Here is a 12,143-nt window from a genome sequence, read left to right on the forward strand (position 1 = left end):
AGTTATGTTTTGTTATTTCGGGTGATGTCATCTGTTATTTCTTGAACTGTAGCAATTATAGCTCGGGTTTTCAATTTATTATACTGATTTCCCATATCAAGCTTGTGATGGCTCCTGGTTTCATCACATACGGCAAAACCGTGTAATATTATAACTAATTCCAACTAAATAAAGCGGTGCCAGATATAGCAGAATTATCGACCAATGGACTCCCATCTTCTTGCAATATTGCCTCCCCTAATGGGTTTGTTGGCATTACTTCTGGGCGCTTACCGCCATGATACAATCCTTGTACCAATCCCAGGACCGGCTGGGTTCCAGGTTCGTCAAGAGAGCTTCCCAATTGAACTTCCGCCAAAAAGTATTGTGCCTCGGAGGCGGAGACCACGTTGATGCTCCGCTCTATCAAAATCCGAACCTTGAGTGCCAGCTCCTCGCAGGCGTGATAAACTTGTTGGAACTGCCTGTTTCTTAATTTCGCAGCTATCGGCACTAGTGATTGTATGGCGGCCTCGACAAGTCTCTGGTCTGCTATCAGCATCTCATGCTGAGGCTCCGTCAGATTGTTCACTAGGAGCAGAAGGAGTCCCGTGATTCGACCACATAGCGTGGACCTGTATATTGTGACTCTCGTTAGTGGCTTTCCAATTCCCCCTTCCTGAATTATCATGAAATCTTACCAGATCAACGGTTCATTGTACGTCAGCATGCTATCCCAAAGCTTCATGCACGCCCGTGAAGAGCTAACCAACTTAGACCAGGATCCTGGTAGAGACGGCTGTGGGCTAGTGATGGCACATCTGATCGGTTCGTCAATGATAATAGCGCTGCGTTGAAGGATAATCTGTATCCACTTCTGGTTGTGTGAATGAGCCCGATGTATCAGGGCCGAGGTATGAAGATAGGTCCAGTGCAGGGAAGCCAGGTGCTGTACAGTCCCTAAAGGAGCGGATTCAAGGATGGAATCCGGCATGAACTCTCTTGGCAAGCTTTCCTCCCATTGATGGAGCGTACACTCGACTGACTGTACGAATTGTTCTTTCGCAGCTGACAACAGTTTATCCGCAGTCACTGAATACAGCCATTCATATACCTTTCCCTGAATGATCCCTAGCTGTACTCGAAGGCGGAAAAAGTTTATCTTACTCGTTCCTTGGAGGCTATAGACGACACCGGCGCCATCAATGGGGTCAGCTTCCGGCAGGTCGATATCTGTCCACGCATCGGAGAGCAGAGGCGGCTGCTGCGCCCGCAGGCTGATACTCTTATCCAGGATGTAGGCGATCCAGAACAAGCGGTCGCGCTGTCTGATATCTGCCTGACTAAGATTCTCTTGTCCCGACCGACTATAGAGTCTCAGTCTGTGCACCAATGTGATAGCCGTCGCGACCAAGACACTTGCAGGCTGAGGATCGGGCGATTCCTGAAAAAGGATACAGAGGCCAAGGACGATTTGTGCACTGAGTATATCTTCTTCGCGAGTGACTATCTCATCAAGGACCGATTGTGCATTCTTGACGAGCGTTGCTACCGTCAAATCTCCACCAGCATTAATATGTGGCTGGAGGAGTAAACCAAGCGCAAGAACGACATTAATGGCTGCCCAGGTAGCCGAACCACGCTGATCTGGATTTGAGTACCAGCCACGCAGCATCTGCATGAATTTTATCTGATCAAATAGAGGTAAGAGCCGATTAGTGGATGAGAAGTACTCGTCCACTATAGGAAGAATGTCAGAGAGTGGTGGAAGAGTTCGTTCATCTTCTCGTTCTTCGCTTGATGGAAAGACTTCTTGAACATCCTCAACAGCCGATTCAATTTCCCCTCTCTTAGACAGGATATCAATCTGCGTCTTCAGACCCTCGAGTATTAACTCCATGCGGCCCATACGAGCCTCGAGAGACTCAACTCTAGGGGCACTATCCAATCAGTGTTAATTTGCATAACATCGTAGCCCATTATCTAGAAGTTTCCGCTCTTACCTATTGACCCGTGGAACTGTCTTCCGCTGCACGCCATTATACACGCATTCCGATTCGTAGATCTGGCAATGAGAGCACCGCGGTTTTGCACCGTTGCAACGAATCTTCTTTTGGCAGCATAGATCGCATGCCTAAGGCCGTTTAGCTTAGTGAATGGTCAAGGAAGCCTGGTTCAATGCCGTCTATTCCAAACAGTTGGGCAAGATAGCTACATACCTTTCTTCTTCCTCCCCTCCGAGACGAGACAGCTACCTCCGTAGAGTCTTTCATTCTTCAGGCTACTGCCAGTTACTCAGCAAATCACAAAGCAACATTTGCAAACTCCCCGCGGGCATAGTCTATACATATATTTTCGCTGCTCCTGACTTAATCACATATGGTCTGATTACGCTAGCTAGGATGGAATACATCTTGCAAACTCCCCGCGGAGCTCGAGCGATGACAAAGCCGCCAGTCCGCCGCCATCCCAGTCAACTAATTACAAAGTCCGCAACGACGAAATACTCCTTGTAGAATGGGTGAGTACACTCATTGTGCAATTAGCCCGCTGCGCCAATAAGATCCAATCAGCTGAAGTCTCTATCGATCAGAGGCAGTCAGAATTACAGCCCATGGTCCAAGATCGCAACTCCCCGTGGAATTCAACATCCGACGGGATGCATCATCATGAAAATAGTGGATTTCAGGGTCGATCTCGGCAGATGGCCCTTCAAGTTTCTGTATCTTATAAGAAGATGGCGAGACAGCAGGTTGTAGATTGTCGACCAAAGCAATCAGACCAGAGCTCTCAGCTTCACTCACATCTTACACTTTATAATAATAACTAGAACCAATAGTCCTCTCATCCGCAATGGCTTCCGCACTTGATTCTCAAGTGGATATCGTGGTTCCAGAGATGCCTTCCTTCACCAAAGGTTATCATCACCGTTCTTATCCTGCTATCTCGCCGTCGCGGCCCGAGATCGCAGCTGCGGCAGCAGGGAAGAACATTGTCGTCACAGGAGGCGGTACAGGCATTGGCAAAGCTATCGCCATCGCCTTTGCGCAGGCCGGTGCCCGTTCTGTGGCTATCTTGGGCCGGCGCGCCGACCGGCTACAACAGACTGCGGCCGAGATGAACTCAGAGGCCGCCAAGCATGGCCACTCGCCCATCATTGTCACAGAGGTGGCAGATTTGATGCAACGCGAGAATGTGGACGCTGCACTGCTATCCATCCAGACCAAAATCAGCACCGAGCCAGGGTCTAACTATCTCGACGTGCTCGTGTCTAATGCTGGCATGGCACCAAAGATGGGAACGGTGCTAGGCTATGACGCCCAAATCATGATGAACACCTTTGGACTCAACGTGCTGAGTGCCTTCAATGCAGTCAATGCATGGGTACCAATAGCACCACCAGGCGACAAGGCCGTATTGATCAATGTGTCATCGATGATGGCACATGCAAGTCCAGTGGTCACCAACTTCGCCTACTCAATGGCCAAGGCGGCCAATCTCAAGATGATTGATTACTTTGCTGCCGAAAATCCTTCTATTCACGTGGTTAGCTTGCAGCCTGGTATTATCAATACGGAGCTCGGCGGCGAAGATATGCCTATCTTTGTTGCGCCGGATACAAGTGAGTCTTGCTTTTACGAGTCTTCCTCACTAATCCTGGTGCAATTGCTTCCATCAACTTTTTCTCTCCATTTCAGGTTATAATTGCTGACAATGTTGCTTTCCAATAGCTGAGTTGCCAGGCCAATTCTGCGTCTGGCTGCTAACGGACGAGGCGCGGTTCCTTAAGAACAAGTTTGTATGGGCCAACTGGGACGTCGAGGATCTCGTGGCCCGTAAAGATGAAGTTCTAACGACTAGAGCACTTACATGGGGGGTTGAGGGAGTTCCTGTGTAAGACTGTAGCTATTCAATAATAGTTCACTGCTATGAATCATAGATGGAGACAAATTTTATGTGTGGTATCTCGAACAACAGTCCTTCTTTAGATCTCCTTTACGTATTCTCAAAAGGCGAGATATATTAGCCAATATGAGGAGCGCGGTCCATTTTCTAGCCTGATTCTCATTGAACAGTATAAATATGCGCCTCTGTGTCTAGAAGTAGTAAATATCGGCCTTAGCTAGGCATATCTCCGGAATCATATCTCCGGAATGCAATGGTCTGCATCTAAATTAATAGCAGCCAGTAAAATCTCCTTTTACAACATAGTTTCCCTCAATCCAGCATTACCTCAATAATTATCTCTATCGATATGGATCTGACATTTATTAATAACAATAGTGTTATTGACAACAAAACAAGGTCCGCGATCCGTCGTCAAGCCGCCAAGGGACAAAACCTTGGCCGCAGGATCAATCGGCCATCACGTGTGAAAGCATTCGAACGCCAAGCCATGGTACAGCCTCTCTTCGCTGTCAAGTCCAAACATGAGTCTTCAGAGATACATCAAGACAACCGCGACGAGGACCATAGCCCTCGTAGAGACATTGAGAATGCGCTCTCACGAATTGAGCCTGTCATAGGCGACAGTGTATCGGTCCTGAGCCTACCTATAGATATAGCGCAAGAAGATAGAGTGCTCATGTACGAAGGTTTGTTGACAGGAAATCTGAGCTGGTAGATTACATGAGTTTCTTAGACTTACATGGCCAATAGCCGTGGCTTTTATGAATGCGCCTCGCTGCTTACCTAGCCTCGCCAAAGCTTTTGGCGATGGTAGCGTCGGTCACTCCCTCTTTCTACAACTCATCTTCACGGACCAAGCATGTATGTTGCGCTCCTCTGTTATAGGCCCTGAAAAATAAGCTTAAATCATGTGAATCGGCTAGACTATCATTGTGCCCTGGCCACAGTTCTCGAGTGCAACCACATCTCACCACAGGCCGGTGTCTCTACAATCCGCCACCTTACCCAGGCCTTTCGTCTGATTAATGAGCGCATTTCTCGAGCAGAACATGTATCCAACTCTACACTTGCCGTGGTGATGAGCTTATCGACCTATGAGTCTACACGTGGTCGCTACGACCGCGGCATGATTCACATGTCAGGTCTTTTTCGCATGGTTGAGACGCGAGGTGGCCTGGACCGTATCGGGTCCGAAGAGCCAGAGATAATGCAGAAAATCTATAGGTAAGCTGAATCTGTTGCAACTTTATTAAATATAGTAGTAACGCATAACTACAGAGCCGACCTTGACTATGCCCTCAGGTTTGGTGCTACCCCCAAAATGAATATAAAGCTCTTTGAGAATTCCAAAGCTATGGAAAGGCTAAATATGCCTTCTGCGCGAGATCATAGTACTATTGCGCCCAGCTTCAACCCAGAGTTTCGAGAGCAACTTGGTTCGGAACTATGCGATCTCTGGAAAAGCGCAGCTGGGATGTCTATGCTAGTCAACGAGGCGAGCGCAAGCAAACGTTCCAAATTATCTAGGTCAAAGTTTTTGAGGAGTTACATCTGGCTTGGCCACCGTCTTCTCAACTATGCTCCATTGAACAAGCCGCGCTCACTTAATCGCATCCAGAGTATGGCACATTTAGGTCTCCTGATGCTGGTCAGCTCCCTTCTATGCGGCCTCGATCGCCGCGTGGTGGAAAATGCAATCTTATCACAGCTACTACGTGATGAATCAAGTAGAGAAACCAGTTCTGAGACGCAAGAAATTCTACTATGGCTATTATTCTTGGGAGCAGCTGGTATCCTGCAGGATCCTAGTCACAATATTTGGCTGGTTCCAAAGACTTGGGAGACGATGCAAGCACTTGGACTAGGCACCTGGGACAGTGTAAGAAGTATTCTTTTCAAGTTTCCCTGGATGAGTGACTTCTATGAGAGCGGGGCTTCAGCGTTATTCGTCAAGGTGACTCAATACCAAAGTAGTCAGCTGTCTCTTTAGGAGCTATCACCAAATCTCGGATAGAAGACTACATGTATATTAACCTTCATCACTCCCCTAAATTCTTATTTCAGAGCTCTTGAGACACAACCAGGCTCGATTTTCTCGAGCTCTTTGGCAATGCTATCCCAACCCTGCTTATTTGCAGTGGCGTCCATCCAATCCGGTATCATGTTGCTGCAATATGTTAGTAAACATTCGACCAGTATAAGAGTAACCAAAACGTTTATGAATAGATGTACTTACTCAGCCGGAACGCAGTCGTCCATATACGAACCGTGACTATCGTCGCCTGCAACTGCTGCAGCAAGAAGGGTGCGGCTACCACACTCGGCGGTTCGACCACACTGCTCCAGCATCTTGTTCAGATTAGCCTTAAACTCTTCTGGTGCGTTCCGCGAGAGTGATGTTTCGCATAAGCCAGGGTTGATGAGGTTGATAATGACCCCACCGCGAGCCACTGGAAGTAACCTCGCGATCTCGCGGACAGCAAAGATTTCCATCATCTTGGATGCCGGATAGCTAGAGAAGTTTTTGTTAGTATATGCAAGCTAATAGTGTATGTATTAAAGGACGTGGATCATTAATTACCTCTTCAGGCCCAATTCGTCGTCTGCATCCATGTTCACAATCGGATCATTGGCAATTTTGGACCAGTATTCACCTAGGTCAAGGCCTGTACCACTAGAGACAATGCTGAGGCGAGGAGTGTATCCATATTTGGCTGAGTCGGAGCGCAGTTTTGGAAGCAGAAGAATAGCCAAAAGGAAAGTGCTTATAACATTGACTGTCAATGTCAAATGATGGCCTTCCGCTGTCCCGCCCGATCCTGCAACGGCTGCATTCTCAATGACAGCATCAATGCGCTCAAGCATGTCAACTGCCTTAGATGCGAATGCGCGGACGGACGCGTAACTGGAAAGGTCCAGATGCCAGACCTCGGCAACGCCCTTGATTCCCGTCGAGGCCTCAATGTCCTTCTTGGCAGCCTCACCGGCCTCGAGATTGCGTACTGCGAGAATGACTTTTGCCGCTCCTACGCCAACCAAATGACGCGCAGCCTCAAGGCCAAGACCAACATTGGCACCAGTGACAATGTAGGTTCGGCCCGCGCATAGTTCTTTGGAGATGTTGAGCGGGAGATCGCGTTTCTGGACGAGAGCCCGGTCGGTGGCAGACGCAGACATGTTGAGAACGGGATTTATGGTGGGGAATTCAAAGGAGTTATGCTCTCAAGTGTTAAGAAATAGCACGAGAACAGTCTTCAATGTTTTGAGAATTTGATGTTGTTGATGTAGGAGAAGGACCAAGAAATGTTGGCCTCTTCCTCCGTTTTTATAACAGTTCTACATGGCAGGATCGTATAGATATTTCAATACGCACCGGAATTTGCATAATCTCCGCCTTTTCAAAGCTCTGTAAAATCCGCTGAAATATGTTTCCATATCGTTCAGTTGGTCTATACGGCATCACACAACACATGAGTGCGAACAGGATATACATTGAACAGCCAATAGGAGACTGGCATCCGTATTAGGTCTGGTCTGCGTCGTGTTCATAGGACACTAGCCAATGGGAGAGCGGCAGCCAAAAACGGCAAGGGCCGATCACAAGATTGAATGCTCCCTGTCCAGCTATTGCGGTGTGAATGTTTCACCGAGTTGTTGTCAAAAATAAAAGAAAGTAAATTCACATAGTCAGCGGAGATAAACAGTCAAAGCCAGTAGATGAAGCATCATGGCATGGAGCCGACATATGACGCATTAACTGGAGCCAAGTCCTTTAACACTAACGCTACCTCAAAGATAGAGCTGTGCCGACCAGACACGTGTATTAACGGAAGAGTAGAGCTATTACTTCAAATAATTTGTTTCAGAATTTTTAAATTTCGAAATCAACAACTGAATATCTCGGGATATCCTATCGTTTAGTAGTAGACAGTATAATGTGTCGAGCTAATGAATTCCTACACCTCCGTGAACATTCCGTATCAAAACCTGATCATGGCGACTACCTCCAACATCATATTCCTCTTTTATATGAACAACACTAATGATCGAGTCATATTTAGAGCTCCGCGCCAATACATCATCATAAGATTGACTTTTCTGTATATTAATAGATGCAAGTGGTCTCTCTGACTGCATGTCTCCTTGTCATTCGTCTACGTTCGGGCTGCCATTCCCGTTAAGAGTAGCTTCAAGACCATCCTATTTCCCTTCTTACTTGCCCATGTCAAGGGTGTCTGGCCGGCTTTATCACTTCTTTCCACGTCAGCTCCCTTACTTAAGAGTAGCTCAACAATCGCTTTATTACCCTCCTTAACAGCCCATATAAGTGGCGTACAGCCGTCTTTATCTCTTGCTCTTAGGCTAGCTCTCTTATTTAAGAGTAGCTCAATGAGCTCCATATTGCCCTTCTTGGTTGCCCACAGGAGTGGTAACAGATCATATTTGTGTTTCCATGCTGTCGTCACATCAGCCCCTCCACTTGCTGAAGATTCAATAATCGCCAAGTTATCCAACTTAAGAGCAAATTATAGTCGCTTCCGACTAAAATCAAGTCCCGCATATGCATCTATATATGCACATGCTCCCTGCTTCCGTAGTAACTTAATAATATCCTCATGATTCTCTCGCATAGCCCACGATAGTACCCATGACCTGTTTCTCTCATCTTTTTGAACGCGAGCACCACACTCAAGCAAAAGTTTAACAATCCGCGCCTGCTTTCTTGCCGCAGCCCATGTTAGCGGTGTCCAGCCACCCTTATTTTTCACCTCAATATCAGCTCCGTTTTGAAGCAGTAGCTTGATGGTGGTATCACGGCCACTACTAGTGGCTAGTAATATAGATGTCTGGCCGTATTCGTTATCTTTGGCCTCAATATCTGCCCCATTTTCAAGAAGTAGTCTTGCAATGGTATTGTATCCCTTCTCCGCCGCCCACATTAGCGGTGTCTGATTAAATGTAGCATCTCTTGCTTCAGTATTAGCTTTATGTTCGAGAAGCACTTCAACAACAGCTTCGCATTTGGATTTAGTGGCCCATAATAGGGATGTTTGACCGTACGCGCTGTCTTTTGCCTCGGTATCCGCTTTCGCCTCAAGCAGTAGCCTGGCAGTGGTATCATGCCCCTGCTTAGCCGCCCATAATAATGGCGTACGGCCACGTTCATTTGCATCAATATCAGCTCCCATCTCAATCAGTAACTTAACGATGTCGTCTCGCCCCTCAGTGGAGGCCCATAATAACGGTGTCCGAGTATGTACGGCATCTCTCGCCTCAATATCGGCTCCGTTTTCTAGACACAGCTTGGCAACAATTGTATGACCACAATAAGAAGCTATCATGAGGTCAGTAAAGTGCTTGGTAGATTGTAGGCCTGTGGTCTGCCAAAAGAGGTCAAACCACGATGAATAGCTCTTCGAATTCGAATCACATATCTTGAGAACGGATAGCAGAATAGCACTATTATTCACAATATGAGATTCGCGAAGATGCGCGTTCCAATTTTTTGCCGAATACTCTAAGAGTGCGTGTGTTCCCTGCGGTTGATCGCGCTCCCCCATAATATCTAGCGAGTTGAATAGGCCAAGGTAGAGCACGCAGATATCTGCAAGAACGGTTTGTGCCTCGCGAATTGTGATTGAGTTTCTCCATCGTGAGCCAGATGTGATAGATCTAGGCGATGCCCAATCTGCTAGAAGAAAATCACGGGCCGTCTGATGAAGAAAATAGATCTTTCCATGATATATTATGATGAATAACCCGCACCAGGTTCTTAATCGTGATTCAAAAAATCGGTCTTGCTCTAAGTCAAGATCATTGAAGTTATGTATAGTATCATCCATGTTCACGGCCACGTTCATTTCTGATAGCGTCAGTGGCCGACTAGCCACCAAGATAATACTTAGAGCTTTCCGAACCATGGGGTGGTCTTTAGACTTATTCAGTATTTGCTCATATGCTTCATTAAGGCTTTTCGGAATCGTTGCGATAATAGATTCAACTTCTTTCAGAGTCTTTTTAAAGGTTTCTTTCTCCAAGTAATTAAATATTAAAAATACCCAGAGATAAGTGCGGTTAGGCATGTCCCACAACCTATGTTCTAAATGGTTTTTAATTTCAGGTGGTAGGCTGTTCTCTTTAGACAATCGCGTAGCTCGGTAAGTAATAACGCAATTAATCTCTTGACTAATAGCGTCGGATTCCTCCTCTCCCGGTATTCGAATATTTGGAAAGTGATCCCTTAAGCATTGAAACCTTGAAACGATTTGCTCATATGGGCGGCATGTCAGAAGACACTTCAGCTTGCTCTGGGCTATCTGCGTTTCTGAAAATTGGATTTCAATATGCTTTATCAGATTCTGGAAATCCGATTCGAGACATTCATCCAGAGCATCGAGGACTATAATAATAGGTCCAGCCTGTGTATCATTGATAACGTTCCGCAGGACTTCCCAGAGCGACTCGGTTGAATTAATTAAACCGTTCCCATCTGTGCAAAATTTCGCCATTGCATGATTAATTAACACCGGCTTCTGAGTAAAGAGCTGGTGAAGTAATGCGCAGAGCGCCTGTCGAATAGTGTTTTGGTCTTGATCCTTGAAGAAGAAATAACAAATAGTTGCTGACCTTGGTAAGCCGTGATCTATCAGGTACTTGGCTAATACGGACTTTCCGCAACCAGGATCTGCAGTAACTACCAAAGGTCCGGATTCTTGCTGTAGCCATTTCTGAAAATAGTCGTGATGGAGAAGCCACATGCATGTGCCTTCAACTCTTTCTTCCACTAAATCTTTATACCATTCATAGGTAGTATGCTTATCACTAGCTGTAAGCCGGAACAGCTGGTGGCACATTTGCTCACTTTCAGTTAGCCGCTCTTTGGCAGAGTCTTTTTGTATTTGCAGGCTCTCTTTGGCGACAGTAAGATGCTGCTCTGAAATATCAACGAGATCTGTGCTTCATATAAGTATACATCAAACCATGAAATATTATGTTAATATTCACCTGACAGTCTGTCTTTAACTGTAACCTCAGCTTCCAATTTGTTTGAAGCTATTCGACAGAGAAGAGCTTTTGCATATGCTGCAGCGGTCATAGCCGCATAACCTTGCCATTTATCATTTTTATGCGAGTCTGAATAGTCGCAGATGCCACGGATAACAAGGCATGGAAAATGATTCATAAGACCAGCGGCTTCCATTTCAAAGCAAAGGACGCCCTTGTTGGCGACAAGTTTATCCCGCATATTAGCATCTTTCATAAGTTGGTTCGCTGAGGCGATCAAACCGTAATGGATTGCTGGATCGTCATCTTCGTCGGTTCGTTCAGGTCGATTAATAAGATTCAGTGGATCGTCACCACAGACAATGGCACAGCCCTCCTCCTCGTCTGAAGAATGAACATAGTGTGACTTGTATAGTCTATCAGAGGCTGCTTCAGGTCGCCCGAACTTTTTGTGCAGCTTCTTCTTTCGATCGAGCACACTGCCAACAGCTTCCGCAAGATGGTTCCCCTCACCTTCGTGCTTTGCCATAAGTCCATTTACAGCTGAAAGGAGAACCAACGGTGGCTTATTCAAGAATATCACCTTTTGAAAGTTTTGACCTTGTCCCTGTAGAGTTTCGCCGTAGTCATACTGGAAAACACTGCCATTCCCGTTGCTAGAGACACCCACCACGACGTCACCAAGACGAATGTCATGCGTTGGGCTGGGAGCGCCGCCACCGATTCCGACCATGAGGCCGATTCTGATGTTGGGGAAACTGTGCAACATGTCTCTCGCGACGCTCGCGGCAGATGCCAATCCATATTCGCCGCAGGGGAGGACTGCAATGGCCACATTGTGTTTTCCAATCTTTCCCAATGTATAATCGTTATTATCGTGCGGTGAGACATATTCAGGTGACTCGTGCGTTTCGTCGAGGAAGGCCTGTGCAGCGACATATGCCGGAAGTGTCGCGCAAATCCAACCAACAGTGTAGTTATTCGGTTCAGACATGATTTCTCATCGAAAGACGGGCACGCAATTGCTGAACAAATAGGTTTAACATTTGTTCTGATGGATTAACTGCCCAAGCATTTCCCCGCCCTCATTCCAAAATGGCTGCACCAATGGCGAGCAGCCTCGCGTGTTCCTCCAATAACATCATGCCAGCTCCTCCTAGGGCGTATAAGCAAAAATCCGGTTTATCTAAACTCATGGTCAACTTGAAGTATACTGAGACCTTGTTTGAAGTTCCACTCGAATAGACTAC

General features: G+C 46.6%; 4 protein-coding genes across 4 annotated transcripts; 1 reads left to right on the forward strand and 3 right to left on the reverse strand.

Annotated features, from left to right (window-relative positions):
• Nucleotides 1–154: 154 nt before the first annotated feature.
• T069G_04283 (fungal specific transcription factor domain-containing protein) lies at nt 155–2,252 on the reverse strand (the record flags this gene model as incomplete). Its single annotated transcript, XM_056171493.1, has 4 exons — nt 155–614; nt 681–1,919; nt 1,983–2,113; nt 2,199–2,252. 4 exons carry the CDS (start codon nt 2,250–2,252, stop codon nt 155–157), a joined length of 1,884 nt encoding a protein of 627 aa, XP_056032385.1.
• A 580-nt stretch (nt 2,253–2,832) lies between these two features.
• Nucleotides 2,833–5,878, forward strand: T069G_04284 (short chain dehydrogenase domain-containing protein; the record flags this gene model as incomplete). Its single annotated transcript, XM_056171494.1, has 7 exons — nt 2,833–3,147; nt 3,202–3,601; nt 3,711–3,873; nt 4,285–4,574; nt 4,639–4,749; nt 4,812–5,112; nt 5,167–5,878. The coding sequence occupies 7 exons, from the start codon at nt 2,833–2,835 to the stop codon at nt 5,876–5,878; spliced, it is 2,292 nt and encodes a 763-aa protein (XP_056032386.1).
• Nucleotides 5,879–5,943: 65 nt separating this feature from the next.
• Nucleotides 5,944–7,065, reverse strand: T069G_04285 (short chain dehydrogenase domain-containing protein; the record flags this gene model as incomplete). The annotated part of the gene is made up of 3 exons (XM_056171495.1): nt 5,944–6,055; nt 6,125–6,400; nt 6,470–7,065. 3 exons carry the CDS (start codon nt 7,063–7,065, stop codon nt 5,944–5,946), a joined length of 984 nt encoding a protein of 327 aa, XP_056032387.1.
• Nucleotides 7,066–8,414: 1,349 nt separating this feature from the next.
• On the reverse strand, nt 8,415–11,887 carry T069G_04286 (ankyrin repeats (3 copies) domain-containing protein; the record flags this gene model as incomplete). Its single annotated transcript, XM_056171496.1, has 6 exons — nt 8,415–8,872; nt 8,945–9,771; nt 9,826–10,143; nt 10,186–10,840; nt 10,894–11,022; nt 11,077–11,887. 6 exons carry the CDS (start codon nt 11,885–11,887, stop codon nt 8,415–8,417), a joined length of 3,198 nt encoding a protein of 1,065 aa, XP_056032388.1.
• Nucleotides 11,888–12,143: the final 256 nt, after the last annotated feature.

The sequence above is a fragment of the Trichoderma breve genome, chromosome 2 (assembly GCF_028502605.1).
Source record: "Trichoderma breve strain T069 chromosome 2, whole genome shotgun sequence".
Classification (NCBI taxonomy): domain Eukaryota; kingdom Fungi; phylum Ascomycota; class Sordariomycetes; order Hypocreales; family Hypocreaceae; genus Trichoderma; species Trichoderma breve.